Source organism: Ambystoma mexicanum, chromosome 3p (genome assembly GCF_040938575.1).
Source record: "Ambystoma mexicanum isolate Mex_15411 chromosome 3p, UKY_AmexF1_1, whole genome shotgun sequence".
NCBI lineage: Eukaryota > Metazoa > Chordata > Amphibia > Caudata > Ambystomatidae > Ambystoma > Ambystoma mexicanum.
This window is the reverse complement of record NC_090925.1, coordinates 1196374018-1196401350: the sequence shown is the minus strand read 5'-3', so window position 1 is coordinate 1196401350 and position 27333 is coordinate 1196374018. Positions and strand designations below refer to the sequence as shown.

The window sequence follows — 27333 nt, the reverse complement described above, 5'->3', positions numbered from 1 at the left end:
ACTGCATGGTCAGTGTTAAACAGCGGGATAGGATGTGTAAGAGTAGTGCTACCCCTTTGTATGTTCGTGATGGGATAACCAGCAGGAACAGCAGATTCTGTCCACAGAACTAACTGCTGTAGCATTTTGACATGCACACATAGCTCTTCATTTATCTTGCCGCACAATTTTAGGCGAATTTGCTTTGCAAACTGCAGCATATAACTGCTGATACTATTTACAAAGAACACTCGCTGTGAGATTCCGAAGCTACAGCTTCTTCTGGTTTAGAAAATAATTCAGGTTTAGCACTCAACCTACCCCCGAAACCTTGAGAGTCTAATTTGGCATGCTCTTAACAGGTAGCTAGCTGCTGGGGGTTCAGAAGGCGCTAACTTAATTAAATCTTCCCACGACTTCTGTGCTGCTATTTCTGTTTGTAATGAGTAACAGAAATTCAATAATCAGTTGTCCTCAAACGTAAATTAATGCTAGATAGTTTGTAGATTTGCCAAAGTGGAATTTGTTACATTCTGTGCCTTGAGTTTCTCAATTATTTCTGTTTGAAAATAAGAAGTAATATTGCCATTTTGGGGATTGGGCCTGATTTCCCCTGTTCCGCAAAAGAAGATCGAGTCTGTTCAGTAGTGGCTGCTTCAGCGGTGGAGTTGGTTGTTACGAGGGGTTCCATCTGGTTAGTGTTAGCCACAGTACTTGCAATCTACAGGTTATAATGGCTTTTCTTTGTTCTGCCTCTGGTGGTCATAGTGGGATACTCTCAAGAGTGCCGACACAGAGGCGCTACCCAATGTACAAATGTATTGTTGCAAGTCAACGTAAAGGAAAAGGTCAGCCTTACCTCAGCCACGGACTCAAGATGAGTCACACAAGTTTGCAGCTCGCCATATACTGTGCTGCTGACTGCCGAGTGGAAGCACTTGGCCCATGAGCGTGCACATTCGGCAAGTGTTTTCCGTCAGTAGGATTCTAAAAAACTCAGCAAGGGATGCATTTACAGCACCGCAAAAGTCCAAACAAATAGAATAGAGCGCAATTGAGTCGCAAAGCCCAAGCCAAAGAGGCGGCCTCTGCCAACTGCCAGGACTTGGAAATCACTTGCTGAACATGTGCGCTGATGCACTGTTAGGATTTTAAAACCCACAGCAAGGGATGCGTGTAGAGCACCACAAAAGTTCAAACCAATAGAATTGAGCACAATTGCATCCGTAATGCCCAGGCCAAAGAGATGTCCTCTGCCGACTGCAAGCGCTTGGAAAGCACTTGCTGAACACACACCCTGATGGGCTGTTGCTGAACGCTTTAAAAAGAGAGAAGTATTAGGTGGGATAGATAAAAAAAAGACAGTGAAACATGAAGGAGAGTGCGTAGACATAGTGAAACCAATGTGCAAATATACTGTTCTGAGGAGAGGTTCAGCTTCCTAGACTACACTTCTAGCAGGACATTATTTTCCCCACACCGGAAAGCATTTTGCTTCACAATCGATATCCATGTGATCAGCATGTGGATAAAGGCAAACAAGCCAAAGGTTGGAAAGCAAGCTAAGGCTACAGCTAGAAAGAAGCACCTTGGATTTATGTTGCAGCGGTTCCAGTTTTTCCAAGCTCCCATTTAAGAAAGAAATGTGTGCGTTGATGGAATTCACCATCTTCCCTTTCCCAGGACCAGATCAATGTATATCTGGATCTAAGGATTTTAATACATTTCCAGTCAATCTGAACATGGCTTCCTCTGTGTGATAATCTGCCAAAACATTAGTTTACTAATTATATGATATCATATACTATGCACATTTAGGTGGGAGCTATCTCTCACCAGTGGCCCTTCTCAGGTACTTGGTTACTTTGCCGACTATTGCAACTTTTAAAATTATTTTAAAATGTGTTTTTGCTCCCAAGGAATGCTATCTGAGTACAACGTGGTTCCGAGAACAGTTTTAACAAATGCCCTTCTGCTACCTCCAGAAGAAGAGGATATTGTGGTGACCTTTAAGAAGTTCATTCCAAAGGCATGGCATACTATTGTGCTCTTCCAAAGCCTTTAGGGACTCATAACAGCATAATTTGATCTGTTTTTGCATGCACATCACTGTTGGCAATTACCACTTCTACTGGTGATATGCCTAAAAGTCCACCCAATGGGATCTTTACCGTTCTGCTTCAGCTGTGGTTTCTCTCCTGACTGCTTCAATCTCTGCTGCTCCTTCCTCCACCTAGGGATCATTCACAGATTTAAATGTCCCACTTAGACGATGTGAATTACAACTAGAAATCATTAACTCTTTACTCCTCATCACAGTACCATAGGCACTATGGATCTTGGTGTCCATAGTGGTTTTAGGTTTTTTATGCTATTGGGTTTTTATTGATTTATGAAGTGAAGGTTGCTAGAACTAGGAGATGCTATGTGAATGACATGTGCTTTGGTATTGGGGTTAGGACTTCTACCTAAGACCGAATCATGATAATTAGAAGATGTCACATTTGACTCAGGAATTCCCAATGTACAAAACGTACTCGGTTTTGTTGCATAGAAGTTTCCTTGAGGTGTCTCATCAGAGGGACTGCTACAGTGGCAGCATGCCTTAGATATTTGGGAATAATAGGGTCATCATACTCACAAGAAGAAGAATATTGCCCTTTCCCCTGACAGCAATCTCCACCCATGTGATCCTCCCTCATAATTCCACCCCCAGTTTAAGGATCAGGTAGCAGCTGCCTTCCTCTGGCCACCTGCGAGGAGTTTCTAGGCTGGGGTTCAGTGATGACTCCTCAGTATTCATCACACAACACAGTCCCAGCCAAAACATGAGCATATCGGCAACATTTTGCCACAGCGAAGTAACTATTGGAGAAAACATGTGAGAATTGAAAATCAGAACTGGATATACGTTATAGACTTGAGGAAGACCGTTCTGGTAGAAACACATGTGGCTTTTGCTACTAGAAAGTCAAAGTACACATTGAAAACTTCTTGAACTAAATGAATGACCATTTCTTGTAGTAAATCTTACCTATTGGCTAATGTTGATTTAATGGGCTATGTGCATATGGATGCACTGATACAACATTGTAAGCTATTTAGACTGTGGGACAGGGCATAGACACACTATTTGTGCATTTGCTGCCATACCAACAGCAGGAAACAGATGTTGCCTAGCATGGGAATCTGATTATCTGGATGATCACGCACCAGTTTACACAAATAGGCCAATCCTGAACCTTTCATGGATTACATGGGAAAGGTGATCGTTCAGAATAATAGTCACACTTTTTATCATTTTAAAAATACAAACCTTGGAACCATCTTTCGAAGTCTGAAAGTTTTTGAAGCCATGTGTGAAATATAGTGTCATCATAGGATTGTTTAGACCCCGATATAGAGGCCTCACACATCTCAGAAAGAAGCTAAAACTAGTGTTGATCAAAAAGACCACTAAATTACCTATGAGTGTCATGGCCAATGGCACTGGATATGACCTATATGGAGATGAGGAGGTGGCAGTCTCATCCAGAGGTAAGGCCCTGATCAAGAATTGTATGCGGGTGGAGATTCCTCAGGGCACGTATGGATGAATCACCCCAAACTCTGGTCGCACACACAAACACTCTCTAGGGGTGGGAGCATGAGTTATTTATGGGGACTATCGCGGGGGAGTGAAAGCCACCCTCTTGGCTCTTGGGAAGAATGCCTAGTTGAAAAGCTTGGACAACACATAGCCCAACTGGTGTTTGAAAATACCCTGGTTCTGGAAATTGAAGAGGTTTCAGATCCAGAAGACACAGAAAGGCCAGAGGTGGAGTTTGGAGAACAGACTGAAGCCTAAAGAGAGAGCCCATACAGATTACGGTTGACGTAAATCCAAAGGGCGAGCAGACAAATTATTATCAGCTACTGGTCCCCAGACCATTTTGAAAAAGCTGCACTAGAGTTAGCCCATTCAAACCTCACCGCCAGGCACATGAGATTAGCGAAGACAAAGAGAAATGTGCTAAGCCAATTCTACTGGTTTGGAGTATATGCCCACATCAAACAGTTATTTGCCGTTGGTTCCTTTCACCAGAATACCTCACCAGATGATGAACCAAGAGCATCATTTCACTACCCATCGAGATGTCATTCCACCAGATTGGTACGAACATTGGTGGACCCCTGGAACTCTCCAGGGAGGTAACAAGTACATTCTAGTCATCATGGATTACTGAACCAGATATCCATTGCACAGTGAAGGTCTATTCTAATGAAACTAGTCCCAGTCTTCCCTCAAGTGGGATTCCCTAAGGAGATTTTGACAGACCATGGCAACAGTTTTGTGTCCCAACTAATGGGGAAAATGTAGGAAGTCATGCACATCATGCCACTAAGAACCCAAAAGGGGTTTCTCCTTTTGAACTGGTTGGTGGCCAAATCCTAGGATGAACTTGACATCATGAAAAAAGAATGGGAAGAACCAGCACACCAGTGGCCAATTCATCATATGAAATACATGAGAGTACATGGAGAAAGTCAGAGGGTCTGTTGGATCTACTTTCTAAGCCATTCAAGCCAATCAAAAAGCAAAGCTGAGACCTTCTGCATGGGTGATAAATTGATGGTCCTCCTGAACACTACATAAAACAAGTTTCTGACCTGATGGCATGGTCCTTACATCATCATGTCGGGGGAATAACAACCCTCTTTTGCGGACACTTCATGATAATATACAAGAAACCCCTATGCCAACAGAAGCACATAGGGTGTGCATCCCTCCAAGTCTACCAAGATCAAATCACAAAGTCATGGTGGCATATCTGGCAGCAAATCCTGATGTGGTCTCCCCTAAAACATCAAGGGTACAAGGCATCATTCATAAAATCCAGTCGCCACCTGGGAATGTAATACAGTTGAAGCCATACCCCATCCCGGAGTCAGAAAAAAATCCTTAAAGCAGTAACTAAAGAAAAGTTTAGATTTCAGGGTCATTAAAAGATCACCCCAATGTTGCTGGTGCCAAAACCTGACGCCTGGTTTGCCTGCATAGTCTTCCAGGGACTAAACAAGATTTTCGAATTTGTCCTGTATTCTGTGCCCAGGATCAATCGGCTAGTGGAGAACCCTGGAGAAGTCATATTTATTTCCAGACTAGTTTTAACATAGGGATACTGGCAAGTCCTATTAGACAAGGAAGTTAAAAAGAATATCACTTTTTCCATGCCAGTTATTTGTTAAATTCACAGCCTACATTTACCACCTGCCACATTTCGATCGTTGATGGGCTGAATTATAGATTCTTGTCAGAATTTCGCTGGGACCAATCATGATGGCAGTCATCTACAGTAACATATGGGCAGACTATGTTTAACAAGTCTATCCCATCTGTGACTGCTTCAGAAGAGCAGAACCTACCGATAACCCATTGAAAGGTCACTTCGCTCAAACAGCTGTGAAATATCTGGCCTTCCAAGTGGGAAATGGTAGGCTGATGATCATTAGAAGGTAAAAGCAGTCAAGAAAGCCTACCACCCTAAAAATAAACAATATTTGTGCCATCCTTGGAATGTTGGGATAGTATAGACACTTCATGCCTAATTTCTCCTCACTGGTGGCAGCCTTACTGGACAAACTTAGAAAATTCCACCCAATCGCATCGGCTGGGACAGATAAACCAAAGTCATCTTTGAAAAGTTGAAGCCCCTAATGTGTCAAAGAGTGATACTGGCTCTGCAGAACGTCTCCAAGGAATTCATACTGCAAACAGATGATACTTTTGTGGGCTGAGGAGTGGATCCATCCCAAATTCAAGAGGAGGGAACAAAAAAACAATGATTTATATACAAAGAATTACCCCATAGTCAAGCTGGAACGGCCGGTTGTGAAACAGGTTATCCACAGTATGATGTTCTATTTAATGGGCTGTAAATTAAAGTTGGTCATGGATCATACCTCTCTCATATGGATGGCCTGTAAAGAAAGACACCAAGCCAAGATTCTAAGGTGGTTTTAGCCCTTCAACCCTGCACATTTACTATAGAACATAAGGCAAACATGGACTTCTTCTCAAGATACAGGCAGGGAGCTAGAGAACCAGATGAAAATAGGCACTCAAAAAATGGAGTGTATGTATGTGCCAGGTTCATGGTCAGAACCCTAGTTGGGGGAATGGGGAATCCCTCTAAGCCTGGGGCAGGAGGCTCACCAGAGTAGGGAAGTGGGGGCATAAGGGGTGCCAAGACTCTGCACCCCCCTACATGTGCAATTCTTGTTAAATGTGGTACCACTGTTGATCCCCCCCAAATGCCTGCCAAACCCTATACTGGCCAGAGTTCCTTTGTTTCATTACCCAACTCCATGCCATAAAGTAACTGAAAGTCACTGCTTCCTGCTGAAAAAAAGGCTGCCTGTCTCACAATTCAAGAACAGAAGCACCATTCAAAAGGCACAGCTAAACAACAGGCGGGTACTCAATTTCTCTCTGTGCAAGCAGGCCAGACATGGAGCCCTGCACCAGTGAGACTGATTCACCTGCTATATGCATAAAGGGGGTGGGCTAGATAGGTGTTTTAAAACCTGCAGGTGTTGTGGCCTAACACCAGAGGGACCAGTACGCCCAGATTGGTGCAAGGAGTCCGATGAGCTGCTTACCCAATGGAAGAGGGAGGAAAAGGAAGGCAAAGCAAGTGAGCTGTATAAAAATGCAGTGAGATCCAGATTCATAAAAGGGTGTTTGGGCGAGTCCAGGTGTAGGCAGATCGAGAAACCAGGTGGAAGGAAGGATAGTGCAGCAGACCATTGTGGAGATTGCGCTGGCTGTAAATCAGTGATTGTTTTACAGACCGTGTGAGAGGGGATAGGCCTAGAATCAAAGTTTGATTGACTGAGAATAAGAGCAGTGACGTGTCTGAGGGTAGAGTGGAGACAAGAGGACAGGAGAGTGAAGGCTACAGCGGAGGCAGCGCCTGGTTGTGAATGATCAGATCAGATTAAGATCGATCCAAGCGATGTTGGGGAGCACGGAGAGTGCAGAGATAATCTAGCATGGTGGTGTGGGCTGCCACCTAGGAGAGAGCATGCAGTACTGGTTGTGATCAGATCATCAGATGGAGCGAAGTTGCACGGAACGGAAAGTGCAGGCAGATAATCTAGCATGGTGATGCGGGTGCCACTGCCATCCTCCTGCAACACTGCTGTTCTCTCCGCTGGAGACAGCCACTTTCTGAGATGTTTATGCAAAGGAACCCTGTGCTCCTGATTAACACTGGGCACCCCACCAAGCACTATATGTTCACTCGCTGCTCATCTGAGGTTCATGAGGGTGTTGTTGCCCCATCCATACCCCTGCTGCCATCCCTGCAACCCTGTCCTCACTGTGTTACTCCACACCCACGGCGGCCCAGGACTGGAATGCTTCCCCATGAGGAGAGGATATCTTGCAGTCACTGAACCTGTGATGCTCCTCAATTCTCATGGATCCCCAAAGGGTAATCTTGCCACATAGCTCCTGGGTCCTCCACTGTCTCTGCCTCCAACAGTTCAGCCTTCTTCCACCGTTGCTCCAGGCCGAGTCATGGCAGGACATCTAGGGGGTGGCACGGGCTGAAAGTCTGGCAAAACTCAACATTCCAGGCCTTCATTAGCTGTGAGAGTACATGATCCAGTCATCCCGTGTACATTACATGCAGCTTCACATGGAAGGTGACAGTCCAATCATTGAAAAACTGCAACGCTTTGCAATGCAATGTAAACATTAACTAAATAGTGTGCGTGTGGTGTCTGAGGTCAAAACAGTCTAGGGGGAATGTCCCCTTGCTATGACAAGTTTCCATTATTACCCTGCCCATACGTCTGACCAAGCACTTCACCTTCATATTTATTTATTACATTTATTGCACGCCCAAACCCTGAGGTATCAGGGCGTAGTGACAGACATATATAATACAATAGAACACGTGATTACATATTAAAACAACATTGGTTATAATTACAATATACATATGCTGTACACCAAGAAAGACAGCAGCGTTGACCAGTGATGGCTCTATTTGAGCCCTGAGCTACCCCAGTATCCTGGCTCATTATTCTGCTGTGGTTCGCAAGCAGCCTTACACCTTGTCTTTTCAGTATGTGTTTAATTAACATCCTTAAACTATACTTTGATGTCTGGACTCAGTGCTGGGAACATGGTGCAGGTCCTAGAGGCCCTTTCACAGTATGTGCATTCGTGTCAATGACTATGAGCCATGTGTTGTTTCTGATTTGAAACAATGCCCCTCTACTGCGACTGTAGAACAACCAATAATCGGATCTTTTGGATGGTGACCACACATTGGGGTGTCAAATTACAGTTATCCCTCTGTGTCTTATCATGGGAGAAATGTCCAGTTTAATATCAGTGTGGTCCCACCAGCAGGTCTATGCTTAGTACCAACAACTCCAGACACCCGATTCTGGGGTTGGGTGTCAACAGTGAGGTGAGGTGCTCTCTCGACCTATAGCATAGCTTGACATGACCTCCAATGATATGTCATTGCTGCCACAACCTGAACTTTCCATTCCAAGGTTTTGGGTAGGATGGGAATTGCATTTGGTCACAGTAGGAAACATTTTGGTCAAACCTCCCCACATTTGTCACTATAGTTCCATGACATGTTTGCCACAGTAGGGCTAAAAGTGTGCTTGTTTGTAACCGTGTTGGATCACCAAGTCTTGTTTGGACACACACATGCATATACATGCCTGCTTAGGTAAAACCTCGGGCACCCGTACATCTTAGACGCATACACATGCACGCAGGCACTCATGCACTCCCGCAGGGGAGGTCATCTGAATACAGCAGGACGCGAGGGAAACACGTCAGGAGAGGATGACGGTAGGGTGAGCCTACGCGCTGGGAGCAACATGCTGCATGGAGTGTCCAGATTATAGCCATGGCCTGAATGTTCTTAGCAGTGTGAGGCAAGAGTCGGATGAGATAGTGATGGACCTGCCCCAGGAGACGGGAGACCTTTCCATGCCATGGATCTAGGGAGTCTAAAGTGGCGCCTACTGATTTTGACAGGGAGAAAAGGCTCAGAGATGGAAGAGTGGAGTACCAGTCAATTCGAAGAGCTGCGTGTTCAGTCAGTGCGCATTTCACTAATAGAGCTTTGATTTTGACCTATTTTGGCTAAGTTAATTAATTTCCACCCATACCTCGAGACAGCTCAGAGGATTCGGAATTTAGCTGCACACATGTTATCATTTTCCCCATAACACTGCAGCATCCTTGTTTCGGAGCACCACCCCTGGAGTCAGGTGCAGATTGTGGAGGGGCTTGATGTAGTAGTATACATTCAAAAGTAGCAGTGATCACATGTACCGTAACCAGACCCTTTGTGAATCAGAAATGTTCAGACATCACTCAGGCAACAAGCCGAGCATTCGGGTAGCATATTCCTCAGTCACGATCGGTGTGGACACACTGACCTGCCCTCAGGGTCCCCATGCCACAGAGCCACTCGCATTCACAATGCCAACACTTCTGAACGCTACTCGGGCACGAAGGAGTTTCTTTTGCCTTCTGCAGGATATGTTAGTCTTTTTTTTAAAGACATAGAACAAAGATGTCTATATTCAGATGCCTACATGTTTTGCTTGGTCCATCTGACTACTTAACACATGTCTATTTAATAATGTGACAAATAAATACTCAAAACAATGGACAATTGTCCTCCAATAGATGAGTTGTCATTATTGTTTCATTCCTACACCTTCCAAAGGCAAAGACATTGCAATGCCAAGATTCAGATCAAATACATATATCCATGTCCCCACCCCCGGAATATTAATCAAACCAGGATGTAATGCTGCTTTTTGCTGGTTCCCCCGGAGGAGCTCCCACCCCCTCCACACCCTCTGGCATCAAAACCCGGCTCCGCCACTGTTGTAGTATTCGGGAGTTTGATGTCTGTTGGGGACGGGTGTTCAACAAATATCCATTCAATTCTTCCCAAAGATGCATTATGCGAGCCTCAAACTAGCCAGGACACTCTACTTGGACTGATGTGGATCCAGGTGTCCTGACACAAGGATCTTGCTACTGGTCTTTTGTTGGCGGCACAAAACCTGACAATCCTCCGCACAGCGATTTCTTAATGATAGAAATGGTTTGCAAAATTATTCAAAAACATCAGATTTGGCACCAAGCTCATTATTGCATATTCACATGCATTGAAATGACTTCTTGTCTAATTACGCAGTGTTTTCTAAGAAGCTAATTACCTCGTCATGTCCCATTAAGGTGCTAATAGTGCCTTCCAAATGGCCATCTATTGTGGCTTGATCACAGCACACTTACTAAGCAAAACAAAGCTGGTAATATCATTCGGCGAGGACTGACTCAACCCTTCATTCATGGGCTGCTCTGTGGGAGGGAAGAAAAGATGCACCTGTGTTTATCCATGAGCCCTTTTCAGGGTAAAATGCTTTCATTCCAAGCCTTGCATTTGATGCCTCCTAATGGATCGGAGATGGAATTATAGAAAAGAACAGCCGCACCGGCTCTGCATCAGAGCGAAAGAAATGTCAAACACAATGGGATTTATTTTTCGGTCGCAATTCATGAAAGCAAGTAAAAAATAACTAATGCCATCTTAAATCTAGAAAATAAAGCAACAAAGGAGGAGAAACATGGAAACAGAATGCTCGGGTACAACAGCCAATGAGAGTTCAATATCTTCAGCCCATAAAGAGCCATCTTGCATTGCAGTTTCATTGACAGTTGGAAGAAATGCCCATAACTTCACTATGAGTTAATTAGGCAATATGACCAGAGGAGGGCGGCCATTACCAGTTGGGTAATGTCCCCCGGCCATGGTTAGAAGCTTTGACGGAGCCTTGTGGTCATTATCCGACCAGTAATGGCCCCCCTCTGAGGATCATATTGCCATTAGTACCCCGGCACGTTGCTGCAACCATTTCTCGACTCGAGAAAAATAAAGCAGAAAATATGGCCGGTGGGGATCGGTAGAAGGGACTACACATAGTCCCTTCTCCCTTTCCATGGTGGTCAGTCACAAAGGAACCACAGAGCGGCAGCGGTGAAGCAGAGGCTTCAGACTCTTCTCGGCGAGATAAGGCCCGAGCGAGGGCCAATGAGATTGCTTGTGACAAGCTCATTTACCCTCGCCGGGTACTAATGTCATATATGATCCCCTAAGCCAACTACAGCACAACACTTTGTATCCTCGTAGTATATTTTTTTTTCGTTTCCATCAAATAATGTGATGTGAAAATGCAAAGGCTAGCAGAAGCAGAGCCATCAATTTTACCACAGCCATGTCTGAGAAGGCTACACGTTGGATTCTGGTACTTGCTGTTTTTATTTCAAAGCACACAAACTTGCTTCTGCAGGATTGTACATTTGCAACACGAAACACTGAAGACCTTACTTAAATAATTAAACTATGCAGTCACGAAAAAGATCTCCCTTGTTACACTAAAATAACGAAACGCCCGAATGTACAAACAAAGATGTCGGCGGATGGCAAAGCAACATTGCATCTTATCAATAATCACTTTATAGTGTGAAAAGTACCCATGTGTTCAGAAAGGTTCCAACGTAAACTCTGCTTTTAATTTTTAAACGGCAGGTGAAACGTTGGTTAAATTATTCAAGAATATATGTTGACAAGATAACAACGACATCCTTATAAATGCATGCAAGAACCTAAAACATCATGCCAGACTCCAACCTCTAAGTGCAAGATTGGGTATCAAACCCGTGCTGCTCAGCATTGTCTTGATTCCAAGACCCACGAGTTGCCCCTGAGCTATCATCCCAGTGCGGATTATGAAAGGATGTGCGCATGCAACACTTTAAAAATAGAGACTACGTTAATGTGTGAGAAATCAATGGTTTTCTAAATGGTTCCATGTCATTTCATCGGCTGACTTTCCATCCCCAGGCTTTTAAACGTGCGCATTCCATTGAATGTGCTCATTGTTTTTTCTTTTTTTTTCCTGTTTTTTGGGAGGGGGTACCCCCCAAATCCCCCTCCCACACCTATTTTTTGCCATTGCCCACCCATCCAAACCCTTATCTGCCCTTTCCCATCCCCCCTAAAAAATTCGATGAGCACATTTGATGGAATGTGCACTTTGAAAAGCCTGGGGATGAAAAGGCAGGCGATGAAAGGACGTCCTACCATCTAAATATGGCTTGGGCCAATTATATGACCACAAGTTAAAACTCCATGTCATCCCTGCATTTTTAGTAAAATGTGGGGAGGTTTACCCTTGCAAGTTCATATATTGAGGTCATTTCAAAGTGTTAGCGGACCAGGTTTGGGTGGGGGGCAGGGGAAGACACAGAATAATATGTGTCTATAGTCCATAAGCATCATGGAAGTTAAGAAGTTTCAGAGCAATTCTGAACGTCACGCAGAGGTTTTTCAGTCTGAGGTTCAAAGGGAGCGTGTTCAGGAAGGAAAGGCTTTGGTGAGGGAGTGTTGGTGAGGGAGTGTTCTACTTTCAAAATGTGTGATTTGGGCTGATTGGTGGCGAGTATGTTTTGGAAGAATGAACTGCGGCACTTGGTCTGCTGGAAGTTCAATAACACTGGCATAGTGGGGGTCCTCAGAGCCCCCGTGGTGAAAGGGCCCCTGCCACCACATGTCCTGGGAGGAGGCACCCTCTGACTTAAAAAGAAATTGAATTTACAAAAAAAAAAAAAGAATAGTTTTTTCTTATTATTATTAAATGGCTTTTGAAGTCATGAAGCCATTTCTCTTTGAAGTAATATGGCTCCCCTCCACCCCATGACAAGGGGGCCTCCAGATCCTCTCCAGATGACGAGAACAAGCGTTCCTGTCTTCTGCAGGGAGCTGCAAGCCTTATTCCCTGGATCAATGGATTAAAAGTACAAAAATGTATTTTCTTTAAATGTGTGTGCGTGCGCTTATGTGTGTGTATATATGTAAATAATGTAATTTGCATGATGTATGGGTGGATGCCTGGGTGTGCCTGTGTGAGTATATCGTGAAAGGGTGCACACTTAATGTATGGGTGGCTGAGTGGGTGTGCCTGTATGCTGAAAGGGTGCACACTTAAATGTATGGGTGGCTGGGTTTGGGTGGCTGGGTGTGCGTGTGTCTGTATGGTGAATGGTGTGTGTGCTTGTGTTCAGGGGCTCAACAAAACCTACATTTCATGGGGTGGAGGGGGTTAAGTCTTCAAATGTTGAGAGAGGCGCTAACTTCACGTGTGGTGGGGGAGGGTGCACTTATTTGTGTGGGAGCATCTAACTTCTTTATGCAATCTAATGAGACTATTCTTGTGCAACTTCAATGTTACACGCAGTAACTCTCTGTTTTAAGACTGAAAGCACCCAATTATGGACTGATGTGAGAAGGATTGCTTTTCTGTCCCATCTCTTCCCTTCCAATCACTCCGTTGGCATGTACGTACTAAATCCACATCATGATTTCAATTGCCTAAAACATTATGCATTTGAATGAAAGGTACTAACAGTGAAATGATTTATGTAAGTAATTGCCGGGCCTTTGTTAATAGAAAAACCCATGTGCATCTGTGTCCTGTTCTGTCCAGCAACAGCTCTGTTTGTCAGCCAGGTCAAGTCAACTTAACCCAAACATTGGATGGGGGGTTGGGGGGACTGAAGCCCAGTCCGCTCAATTGTGTTGCGTCACTGCTTGTTTTTAATGCCTTGATTAATTATTGGTATTATTCATTACTCTTGGCCCTTTTTTTCCTTGTCCCAGTACTTGTGTGTGAGGCATTTCGCTTCCTACACAAGTACTGGGATGAGGCAGAGGGACAAGGAGGTAATACCTGGCTTAGTAAACTGTAATCTTCATTACTTCTAGTCCCACTCGTCCTTGTCTCAGTACTTAACTATGAAACAGGAGGCCTCATGCATCAGCACTTGCACAAGAAAGAGGGACGTGTAGGTAATTCTGGGCTGTGGTGTTGGGTTTGGGGCAGGAGTTGGAGGGAGAGGGGATGTATGTGGGGAGGGGTGCTTGAACGATAAATCATAATGTTCATCCATGTCCAGGCTAAGCAGGCATGACATGTGGTATTAGTGACTAGAGAGGTCTTTTGGTACAGCCAGTCTAGGCATTTCTTGGATTGGTTTGAGTTTTTTTAACTGGGCATCTCTGTTAAACCAGTCATGCAAAATGTAATTACCTGGCTAGACTGGCATTTGAGTGCTGCCAGTCTAGCCGTTTCTTACTGTGGCATTGTATATTTTTCTGGGCCTCTGTGATAAAATAACCATAAGTGTTATTGCTTCGACTGGCATTTTGGTGTAATCAGTCTAGGGGCCCGACTATCAAGTTGGCGCACTGAACGTGCTAAAGAGCACAAATCACTGCGCTAAATCTTGACACCCAGGCTCCACCACTATTCTCAAGTGGGCCTGGGCGTCCTCGCAGTATAGTGCACTGCCTTCATTGCGCCGGTTTTTTGGTATAACGGGTTCAATGGAGAAATCTCTGTAGCACTTTTGATAAATAACAACATAATTGGGCAATTTTACAAAAGTGCTGCCAAGAACACGGTTATGCATGAGCACTTTTCATAGAAGGGAATTCCTGTTTATGCCACTCTACTGTCCAATTCCATGCTCCAGTACTCTGGTAGAAGGAGGGATCTGTTCCCTCCTTCCACCACAGAACTGCAGCATGAAATGCGACATTTGTCTGTGCTGTATTTGTGCATCACATTTTTTTAATGTCTTTTATTTATATTGATTACATTTTTTTAAGTACTGTCCCAAAACACTATAATTGGCCGCCCACCTGCACTGCAACTGACTTCCTGTGGCACTCCTGCACAACACTGGCACCAAAATGGTATTGTATTTGTGTGCCACGTTAGCGCATATTTAAAAGTGGAGGAGTGACACAAGAATACCTGTTTTAAGTGGCATGTAAAGAATGTGGCAGTTGCTAGGTTGGTTTCCCACCCATACTAGAAACCGCCACCTATATTCTGAAAGTGACGCATTCATACCGACTTTGGAAGAATGCAACACCTTTAGAATAGGTCTTAAGTACTGAAAAGGTTGTTAACGCGTTTAACAACCTTTTCAGTGCTGAACAGCCAGTTTAGGATGGGGCCCTCGGTATGTATAAATGTGTCCTGGCATGCTTTTCTGTAATATGCTATTACGTGTCTAGAATGGTCTACATTGTACAGCCAGGTGGACATGTTTTCATTCTGTCATGATATTTTTAATAGCAAAGCATTCAATTAATTCAAGCATTCCTGTGTAATGTTGGTCACTTGCATGTATTGGATTTTTGGATTGATGATACCCTACAGAACAATTGCAAACTCTCTGGCTTTTTAGACAATTCTTCTCAGAAAGTGTGCTGTATAATGCATTAAAACACATTGATATCTTTCCCCTAGTGCATTGTGCAATGTACCCCGCCAGCATCACGTTTGTGTGTATTTTGCATACATGGTAATCTAGGCTGGCCCAGGGTGTGGTGCCACCCGTGAGATTTGTTGCAGAGCTGTGGGGGTGGGAGGTGTGCCCTCAGTATGACTGGCAGGGGGCCCCCAAATGTAATGCTATGCCACTTTTCAATAATATATATTTATTTTTAAGTTTGGGCTCGTAGGTATTGGAAATGTAGACCTGCAGTAGCCATACATGTATTGTATGCACGTGAAGAAGAAACGGTCACAGGTGTGGTTGGATAAATATAAACCAGTCATTTAGCCATTTCCCCATCCTCTCCAAACTCGTGACAAGCAGCAATTGATGGCACACATAGCAGCTACATATGGGAAACATGCCAGTGGCCTTTTCGTGCCCTCACTCAGATGTTGCAAGTGGAAGCTATTGATGGAAGCTCTGTTGCCGGCATTCACATTTCATTGTGTTACTCGTACTCTCAGTAAATGAGTTGTGTGATGGTAATGAGCTGCAGAACTGGAACAGGTTCATGTTGCTGTGTTATCTAACAGTTCCTAGAAGTGGCTAACCTGCCTGTGCATTGCCTGTCTTTCTGATGTTGTCATGCTCATTTTCTGGTCCCTGCTTAATTAAAGCAAAGCATGCATATAGAGGCAAGCATCGGGTACTTATTAATTTTCTTTTGCGCCACACAATCCTGTGTTTATTCCCATTTAATGAGATCCGATATAGATTTAACAAAAACCTCTCCACAAAGTTAAAATGTAATGTATTGCATGAAATCCATTTGAAAAGTGGACGGAAAATGTTTATTGGTACAGTGACTGCGACATTTTGTGTGGAATCACATTTAATTATATGGGTTTTTACATATCTCCTGAATTGCTATTCATGAACTTCTAGTAGCGAATTTAATGTATTGAAAGAACCAAATTGTCATCATTATTATACTTTTCTAATGCTGCAGATGTGTTTAGAGGGAGCTGCACAGCCCTTACTGTTATCAGACGCTGCTTGCCAAATGGCTTCCACTGGATACACTTGCTCACATGTACCCCACAACCCTAGAGTTTTGCTAAAGTTGGGCTACCGGTAGGTACATCATTTTTTTTTAGATACTAATGACTTTGATGCTGTTCAATGAGGCTGCACCTTATATTCCAGTATGGATATTTATTCAATTCAGAATACTCTGGGACTCTTGTGGATTTGAGTGTAAAGCTATTACGTGGACCCAAAATTGTGTTTCCAATTCAAACCTACCAAAGGACATAGTTCTCTATCACCTACAGCAAAGCCGACTGGACGGATTTACAGTGAGCCAGACAAGCAAGATAAGCGAAGATCTGGAACAAGCAGAAATCTACAGTTGGTTTGTTAAAAATCCAGACGAAAGTAACAAAAACATATATATATATATATATATAAAGTTGTGGGACAAAGTGGGGAAAAACATATTTAAAGAAATTGGGGACCACGGACAGTCCGTGGACCAAGTGATACGAATCCAGAGTGGGTATTGGATGAAAACAAGGCTGGAAAATGTGTGCTGACCACCACCTGCAATGTGGTTCCCATGCAGACCATGCAAGGTTGAAATGGGTATATCGCTACCTGCGGAATCTGCATCACCATAGGGCAGGGTTGGACAGTCTGCAGATATGAGGAATATGGCTTTTCAGGGTAATTTGGCTAAGGGGTTGACAGAGGGTGGGTACATGGAAGTATGCAGGCGGTGGTGCTGCATGTTTCTGCTTGCTCTGACACATTTAGAAAGCATTGAAGCATTATAAAACACAGTTTTTGGAGAAACAAACTATATACGCAGCCTTCTGTAAGCATTTATGGGAAGTTTCATGAGGTCTCATTTGGGGCGACTTATAAGGGGCTCCTAATAAGCATCCCTTTTAATACTGTCCCTTGTGATCAGATCTAAAAGAAGCATTACATATAAATATATACATGTTGTGGAAGATCAGAGAGAGGACATGGAAGCTCTTTGCATACATTTTAAGCATGATATTTATTCTAAAGTTAGGTAAGGGCAAACTCTGCCTATATCTGTGGGGTAACTAAGGTGCTTGTCAGTGAGGATGAATGTCCAAACATAAGTCTGTTCACTGTCTAAATCGAACATATATGACCCTACCACTAATGTAATTAAGGACAGGAGAATGACTCCCTTCTCCTGGTCGCTGTGTTTTGTCACAGGGATTTCTATGTTCTTTCATTCCATTCAATGATATGATATGGCATTTATAACGCGCCTATACACAAGTGTTTCAAGGCACAACAAGGCAAGGGGGCGGGAACAGAGCGAAGACAGAGACAGCGATCTTACTAGGCCAGGTGACATTGAGATTGTGCATGTGCAGAGGAAGGGGAAAAGGAAAGTCCAGGGGGGAGGGGGCAGTGCAGTACATGCGAACAACAGTACAATAAATAGAATAAATAAAGTAATAAGCGAAAGTGTGGCCAGCTGGTGGCAATTGCAAGGGCAAGTGCAGGCCTCAGTGTCAAGTGCTGGTAGGGGGCTGTAGGGATACAGAAACCAGTCCCCAAGTGCAGGGGATGCCAGAGAGGCAGTGAAGGGGTGCAAGTGGTGGGGCAGGGACCTGGCCCCAAGATCACAGGGTAGCCAGGTGACCAGTGCAGCTTCAGCCAGGAGTTCAACAAGGAAGAGGAGGATCTCACCCGACATCTGTACATCTCCAACATTATTGATGTTCAGGACAAAAATAAATGAATACCTGCTGCTGAGAGAGCACCTCTCTGTGTGGCACAGACACATGTCTCCCCGTCATCCTAACAGAGCACCCTGGGTGGGTGTTGATGTTATGCACCTCCAGTCATGCCTCCAGGACAGGTTCCACTGGTCACGGCCCCAGGTCATGCCAATCAGGATCTGTTCACATTTGCACAGTCTTCTAAGCATGGTTCAAGACCACACTGTGCCCATAGAATCATATGGGCATGGGCCCTGTACAGTGGACACTGTTGGTATGTTCAATGTCCTAGTTCAATTAACATAGTAACAGTGCCTGATGGTAATGGTCATAGGTCATACCTAGTGGTATGTTCCTTGTGGCAAATTCATGCACCAGGCACAGCGCCCACAGGCCATGACCGCAAGCTGTGCTCTGCAGGAATTGCTGGTATGGGCACTGTGCCAAAGGCGCACTCAAAGTACCACTCTGGGTGCAGTGCCCACAAACATTGCCTGCAGTCATATGCATTGGGCACTGTTCTAGGTGCGATTGACTGGACAAAGGCTATGCATGATCAGAGGCCATCTCCAGTGCAGGAAGGTTCACTGCACATGATACATGCCTCAAAGCTGTGTTTCGGACACAGTGACTCCTGAGCATGGACAAAGATTGCTAGAGAAGACCACTAAAAAACAAACATGTTACTGAAAAACCTTAGTTATGTTATTTTGCATTTATATAGCGCCATATGTACCATTGTTATGATCTCAAGGCGCTGGTAAGTTGAACGCGCTCAGGAACCGAAGTTCAAGTCAGTAGAGAGAGAGAGAGAGAGAGAGAGAGAGAGAGAGAGAGTCATAAGATACGTGTGAGCACCGGATATGTGTGCAGCTGATGTTGCATTCCTGTGATAGCTGCTTCTTAGCGGTAGGTGTGGTGGTTGGGATATCAAGAGTATGGGTTCGTTCTGGCAGGTTGTTATCCAGACCGATTCTGGCCGCGTTAAGCCTGAGGAGAACGCCTAGTCTGGAGGGTGTGTAACCAGCTCTGTTTAGTTAGGATGATGGGGAGTATGAGGCAAGTGATGGTATGAGAAGAGCTATACCGAATGGTGTCATAGTATCGCTGTGCTCTAGTTGAGTGGCGGTGTGAAGAAGAGAATAAGCGTGGAGATGTAATATGGTGGTTTACCTTAGGTGCTTGAGATCGAGCACACTCTAACCGTTCTATGCTCTCCGACCGTTCCGTGCACTCCAACCGTTCTATGCACTCCAGCCGTTCCATGCACTCCAGCCATTTTATGTAGTTTGGTCGTTTTATGCACCCATATTGCGCCAGGCTCTCCAATCATTTTGGTAAGTGTCCATTACGTGCTCTCTATCTGTTCCATGCATTCCTTCTGATGTATGTACTTGCTCAGTTCTATGCACACTATCAGCACAATCTGTTCTATGTATTCCTTCTAATCAATGCATTTCATCCGATCTATACATGTTATCCCTTCATCATCCAGTCTGCTCATTTTCACATTATCTGTTCTCTATGCATCAACCATCCACATCCTTGGCCCGTTTCATATACCCAGTTTCCCCCGTTCCATCCACATACGTCACCCGTTCATCCACATACGTCATCCGTTCATCCATCTACTTTACCCTTTCCACCCGCTGGATTCATTAGTTAATGAGGTACACTGAATAAATAGGTACACGGATGCTTTTGTTACCCTTCTGTCATAATCCAAAGAAATAAAGGGAAAGGATGTTTGTTAAAATGACGTCATGGTTGCAATGAAACACCAAAACAGCGTTGCAATGTATTAGTTACAGGCATTAGAGCAGCCATTGCTTGCCCACCCGTGTACTGCTAATGCTGTTATGCCCGGTATCATGTTTAGCAGTTGATGTATGCGCTTGAAATGAATTTTCTGTCATCTCACAGTATTCAGCCATTGGCACTTGCATCTTTTGTTGCCAGTAGCCGTGCACAGCCAGAGTCATTGTCTAAAATGCTTGAGTGCACCACATGTGCATTCCAAAGTTTGTATTGAAGACATGGTAGCCTGGTGGTATAGTTTGACATATTTATTTGTTCCTGTGCAGTGCGTTACTCGATGTCTGTCTGTACATCTGCAGCTCCCCCACCGCCGTTCCCCGCCCACCATTTGAGTTCTCCTCTTCCACGTTCCCTGGAACTCATGAGCCACATGTGCCCTCCTCATTTTATGTAGTGCCAACCTGCTGTCTACTGTAAGTTCTGTGACCTTGTAAAGATGCAGACATTTAAAAACAAAAAAGGGACATCTTGAAACACACACTGATTTGGCAGGTTGTTGGGTAGTAAGGACATGTTTGTCTTTTTTAGGCTTATTTTGGGAAAACATGTTGAGTTGAGCAATAAGCAAATCTAAAATCAGAATGATCAAAATCAGGTTTTAGTCACATTATCGAGCAAATATCCATTGCTGTACTGGAAGAGTGAAAGATATTTATCACAACGTAGTGAATGATTCCCTGCATGATCACGCATGCATTCATTTATCTATTTGAAGTTGTGTATGGTACATTCCTCCTGCTTTTGGATACGCATGTGGCGTATGATGGCAGTAACTGCACATGTGGGGTCATACGTTGCTGCATGGTTACTAAGCCATGCATATGATGGCATTATGGATGGATGACATGTTATTGGCTGTCCTGGTCCACTGCATTGATATGGGAGTCGGACCGGTTACATGTCTTTATATCGAAATATTGCATATTGAATGCGCATATCTCGAATATTTTATATTGAAAACTTTTATAGTGAATGCACTCTTTTTTTTCTTTTTTCGGGGTGGGTCTTCCCACAAACCCCCATTTCCAACCCCTAAAAACCCATCCCAATCCGTTTCCCAAAAATACTTAACCCTTTACCGCACCCCTAAATGCATTCATTATAAAGGTTTTCAATATAAAACATTCGATAGATGGACATTTGATATAAAGAATTTGATATAAATCTGTATACTGGTCGGACCCACATATCCCGTCTTCCCCCACCCATATACCCTATCTTCCAGCCCCCCCATCCATCAGTGTTTACTCTCTACCCATCCTCTCTGACCACATTTTAGCTTGTTGAAATGTTCCGCTGCAAAATGCTGTGCAGGTGCTGCAGGACAATCCGTAGCTACTCTTTTTTTTTTTGGTGCCTTTGAGTCTGCATTTGGCATTCCAAAGGTTTCCCTGCTTTTGCATTCTTTATATGATGCCGATTCCCACGACATCCTGCCTCCACAAGGGAGAGATCAACTCAAGTTGCATAGTGGCATTCCCAAAATAAACAAAAGAAAAACAGACCGTCAAAATATCTAGAGACTGGAATACATTTATACGCAAGACGTTGTTACATGCAAATCAATTGCATTTTCTGACAACGTCTGTTTGGCATGGCTGGCACATAGTTTAGAAAGTATAATTGTACATCAGCATTACTGCCATGATGACTGTAATATTCTTGTCACTGTTCTCTACCGCGTCGCACAGCTGAGCTGCTGGCCAGACAAGACAGCCTGGACGTTGCTACAATATAGCCAGATCGTAATGTTCTGATAGAATAGGACAAATTATCATAAATAACTGATTGGATGGTCCCATGGTACTGTTTCCACATAAGGCAGGATAAAAGGTGTGACTGCTCAGCTCTGCAAGGCTCTCCACGCCACTATCTCCCCATTGACTCAATGCTGTTGATGCCTGTGGAAGGCACAGTGGGTGTTAAGCTCAGTCTGCCTTCAACAATCAACCCTCTCTCCCTAATAAGGAACTGAGTCACATGCCCTGCATACCTGCCCAATGTCCTTCTGCTCCTGGGAAGGACATGGTGTTTTCCAAATGTTTCCACCTACACATATGTGCAACTCCTCCCAGTGATATCTGCAAAATGGAAGTCAGTTGTGCGTGGACGATCTGTGGCTCTTTGTTTCGGCGAATCATTCTAATGGTCAAGCACTAGATGTGCTCATCTTGGATTCCTAGTTAGCGGTCAGCTGGCTCAGTCACCCACCCCAATGTAGAAAACTCTGACGGGATTTAAAAAGTGAAATGTCAATACAATATATTCAGCCTGTAACACTCATACGAACACTCTATCCGATGACCTATGAATAGTCTCATGAAATAGAAGTTAAAGTCCAGGCCATTTTGTCCCAACGACTTACCTAGCTTGCCTTTCCTCACCCACGTTTTCCTATACAATCTCTTCGATGTTGCTAATCTTCGAATCAATATATTCCCGTATAGTTTTAATGCGTGTTTAAATATACCACTTTAATGATGTAATATTAAGCTGACACTGAAATACTTTGGGAGGCTAATTGGTTCTGCACATGTATTTGCAACTCAATTGGTTTGGAAAGTCAGTGGTGGACTTCCAGTGATTACCAAAGGTCTTATTGTAAATGAACAATTGAATAAGTCAGACAAAACATCGTCTCCCAAAATATCATAATAAAAATCGTCCACAGAAGCATGCCCTATTGTTACCATCAAATGTGCATTTTGTTCACAATAATTGTTTTACCTTATAAACAACCAACATGCTTAAATATGGGGAATCATTCTTTGTTTCCATCTGGTATTTAGAATAAGGACAATTGTTTAAAATTCACAGCCTTTTTCTACAGGTTAGATCTCCAGGCCCGTACGTTTTGCAGGCGGGAGTTTAAAGGGCATTGGCACTGAATACCAGAAATGTGGGAGTGGAGTTATTGATCAATACACCAAGAAAGGATCCTAGGGCAAATGTCACTACTCGTGTCTTCACAGTTTAAACCAAATAATAGCTCTTCCAATTGGGATCGGATTCCTTACAAAATACAAAAATCACTTTATTATACTATTCAAAAACACAATGTTACACAAATATACTATACCCCATACTTCACAAAATTGCAATTATTAAATGTTCATGTGACAACTTTAAACATCAATTCATATCAAAAGTTCAATTCATATTTTAAAAAAATTGATACACAAATCATGTACTTTCCCCCATTGATTTGCCAATAAAAAATAAAGTCAATATGACATGGTTCTACGCAGCGTCAGTCACATCGACTCCTAAATCACGATATGTTTCTCGTAGGCCAGTGGAGTGCAATTATTGTTCGTCCTTCGAGTGAATGCAATGATGAAAAAACCCTCATCCCAAATTCAACGTACTTTTTAAAATCGTCCTCATGTTATCAGCCGCATATGTTGGAACTAGTTTACAAGACCTCTTAATCACCAATAATCACTACTACGGTATGTTTTATATTAGCCTGGTCAGGACTGCACATAACAGCTGCAGGCCATCCACAATAGAATGGCAAGAAAGAGCGGAGGGTCTGAAATGACCAGATCAACAATGAAGCAATAGAACCCAAGGAGGGGATTATTATCCAACTGGTAATGCCCCCCCTCCCTACGAGGGTTCTATTGCTGTTAGGACCCCGGCATGTTGTACCGGCGCGGCATACTAGTAGCAATTTTTCTTGAGTTGAGAGACGGTGTTGCCACCATTTCTCAGCTCGAGAGAAAAAAAAGAAAACAATGGCCTCCAGGTATTGGGGAGAAGGGACTATATCTAGTCCCTTCTCCTTTTCCATGATGGCCATACAGAGAAAGGAAAGGAACAGCGAGGGACACGGCATGTGTCCCTCACAGAGGTAAGTCCTACCCGGCTGGGTACCGACTCTGCCAATCAGAGTGCACAAAGCAGTCGGTCACTACTATGATACATACTCGAGCAATTGTCTCCCTCATTACAAACCCTTGCAACATGTGATACGAATTGTGGCTGCCAACATACGTCCATCAGTTAATGTCTAGGTCTGAGGCAAACGCTGAACCGGTAGCATGGAAGAAACTAAAGACACTAAAGGAATAATAAGAAAAAAAAGATTCATTGTACTACAAATTACTCAGGCAACTACAATCCATTCAGCATAGGCAGCTATATGTACCTAAGGAAATGTCAATCATAATACAAACACGTGTACCAATCTATGATTTGTGGCAGTGGTGCATAATGCTAACAGCTTTTGTGTCCCTTGTCTCTTCCTCTCACCAGCCAGACCCATCCACTTAATCACTTAGCGCTGTGAAGTGGCCATCAAATATCTGTAGGCCCCAAGACAATACCTTTCAATAATGAATATAAAAAAAACAAAACGCTCTCATTCTAGCCGATTGCCGTGAAATAAGGACACTTACCAGTCTTTTCTGCTTTGCGTTTCAGATTTTCATGTGCAGGAAGACATGGGCATGGACCTTCACAGCGCATTGTGATCATTTTGCCTGACGTGCAGGAATGGAACTCCAATTTGCACTGTAATGTGAAATAAAACAAAGTCTATCATGCACTAGCTCTCTAACACTTCTTTTACAAATCACCAATAATTTAAACTCCTGAAAAAAAGAGCTTGCAAAAAATAGCGGCATTATGTTGTACTCAAAGTAAGTGAAGGATGGCAGAAGTAAGGTTTAAAGGAAGGTTTAACAAATGTTGGTACCAAAAGAACTGAACAACACAATAGTTTATATAGAACAGTCAAAAGTTTATATATACATCTTTAAGTTATTAGAAATATTCCCCATAGCCGCCCATGCAACAATCAGATGGTGACTGGGTAAATCAGTACACGACAACAAAACAAAAAAACCTGTGCGAACAATGAAAACTGAGAGACTAGCTTGTGAAATGTCATGGTGGTGTTGCTGTTGTTAGCAAGTGAAACCCATTTACAATGGCAGAAGATGCGTTTTCATATTTGACAGTATGAATGTGTTCCTTTTAATGACAAAGTGATGCAGAAACAGCAACAGAAAGGAATCCATTATCACATCTGTAGATTCTTATAAGGAATACTGGAACAACATGTTTGAGATCCTGCTGGGATTCCATTTGTTTATGTTATGTTTCAATAATATGAGAGATTAGTATGCCCTGGGAAAGACGTGGGCTGTGGTGTTAATGGTCTGCAGGTGTGTCGGGAGAGTGTATACTGTTGTGGCTGCAAGGAACTGCATAAAACACATAGCAGTCCATGGCCAGGAAGCAGAGTTCCTAAAGAAAATGATAACTGTCTACCACTCAACAAGATTGCTCCCATCAAGCAACGACATTGGCCTAGTAGCAGAAGCTTACAACAAAAGGAAACTTGGAGGATCATCTTTCACTCACCTCGCAACCCTGACCTGGAATAACCTACCAAAAAACATACAAGGTGTCATTTGGTGTTCAGAAAACTACTCAAAACTTGGCTCTTTGCTCCAGAACGAAACCTGCGAATACCCTTGTCAGAAACCAAAAACCCTAATCTACCCCTCCATTAAAAAAGTGGAGGTGGGCGTGCATTGAATCTAATATTGTACAATAGCTACTTCAGATTCCAGAATACATTCTATTTACAGACAACGGGAACATCTATGGGGTCATCAATGGCCCCTGTCTATGCAAACACATTTATGTATCGTTTTGAAAAACAATTTGTATTGGATCACCCTACGTGGTCCTCATACATATTGATGTGGAAGCGTTTTATAGACGACGTGTTTGGTATATGGTGTGGCACATTGGAAGATCTAACGTCATTTCTGGAATACCTCAACTCGGTACATGACAGCATCAAATTCACCATGGAGGTGGGAACGCCATCACTTCACTTCCTGGATGTGAATATAGAAATTAAGAACAATACTTTATCAACTGTCTACCACAAACCAACAGATCCCAATAACCTTCTTCATTTTATGAGTTTTCATCCGAAGGCAATGCTCAAGAGCCTTCCCTTTAGTCAGATGCTAAGACTAAAACGGATTATATCAGAACCAGCAGGATTAGATATGGAATGCTCAAAGCTCAGTGATGAATTTGAATCGAAGGGGTACCCAGAATCTATACTGAGTGAAGCCAAGGAAAGATCAGACCAAAGGACTAAGGAACAACTATTGACCGTAAAAGAGAAAGACAAGGAACCACCCCTTTTATATATATCCACATTTTCTCGTCAGAGCTTCCAGATCAGCAAGGCAACTAGAAAACACTAGGGGATACTTCAAAATGATCCAATACTACACAAATTGTTCCCTAAAGCACCAATGATGGCGTTCAAGAGAGGTCGCAATCTGAGGGACAAACTGGTTAGGGCAGAAAGACCACCTAAAGAGAAACAACTTTGCCTCAGAACGAAGAAGAAGGGCACATTCCTGTATCTGAATTGTTCACACTGTAACAACGTGGTGAAAGGTGATTCCATCAACCATCCCCAGACCGGGAAAACATTTAAATTAAGAGACTACGCAACATGCCTTATACCTGGAGTAGTCTACTCCATCAAATGTCCATGTGGACTGTTATATGTAGGTCAAACAACCAGACCTGTGAAGGAGAGATGGACCGAACATAAGTCGACCATCAGATGCAAAAACACTAGATCACCACTAGCAAGGCACTTTCTGGAAAACCATCACTCCGTAGCACAACTTAAATTTCAAATTTTGGAAGTGGTGAAACGCCCCTATAGAGGAGGTGATTACCAATCTATTCTATCAAGACGACAAAAATACTGGATGCACTGCTTGGACTCCCTTGACCCTAGAGGACTGAATGAAGAATTTTCATTGAGATGCATCATCTGACTCATATTGAATTCAATCGTACTCCCATATGTCGTAGGTCGACTCAATGGGCATGACAATTATTATGAGCATGTTTTGCTTAAAATATCTTTCTATCTCTCCCCATACCTAACCATGTAGGCTTCAAACATAATATGGTTTCTTTGTAGATGACCATAGTGCCTAGCGTGGGAATTGCAGAATAAGTATTGTAAAGGAGGAAGCAGGCAGCCAGGGATATGAAATTAAAACAGCCTTTATTCAGGAGAAAATAAATAAATGATAATACAGCTCAGGGTTCCAATATAGCTTTCTTCTTCTGTCTGTAGTAAGGATGCGCCTTGGAAATGTGACGGCTAGTCTTCGCAGGCCCAGAGCGTCTCGGGTGCAGCTCTCTCTCTCCCTCTTCTCTGATATTCTACAAGAGATCGGGAAAAACACACCCAGTCATTCATTCGTTTCACCCTTATATAGGGGCTGGAGTTGGCTAGACCAAACAGGAAGACTATGTTCTGTTAAATATAAATATCCCCACAAGCCCCGCCCCCTTTCTCTTTGATCGGAGGTTGCC

At 43.4% G+C, this 27333-nt stretch overlaps 1 protein-coding gene across 3 annotated transcripts in view; it reads right to left on the bottom strand.

Annotated features, from left to right (window-relative positions):
• SPOCK1 (SPARC (osteonectin), cwcv and kazal like domains proteoglycan 1) overlaps nucleotides 1–27333 on the bottom strand; it is a 3006883-nt gene that overhangs the window by 886032 nt on the left and 2093518 nt on the right. For all 3 annotated transcript variants that reach the window (XM_069652611.1, XM_069652609.1, XM_069652610.1), the window contains one exon: nucleotides 24357–24471. In XM_069652611.1, the coding sequence (XP_069508712.1) occupies nucleotides 24357–24471 (115 nt within the window). The remainder of the gene's footprint in view (nucleotides 1–24356; nucleotides 24472–27333) is intronic.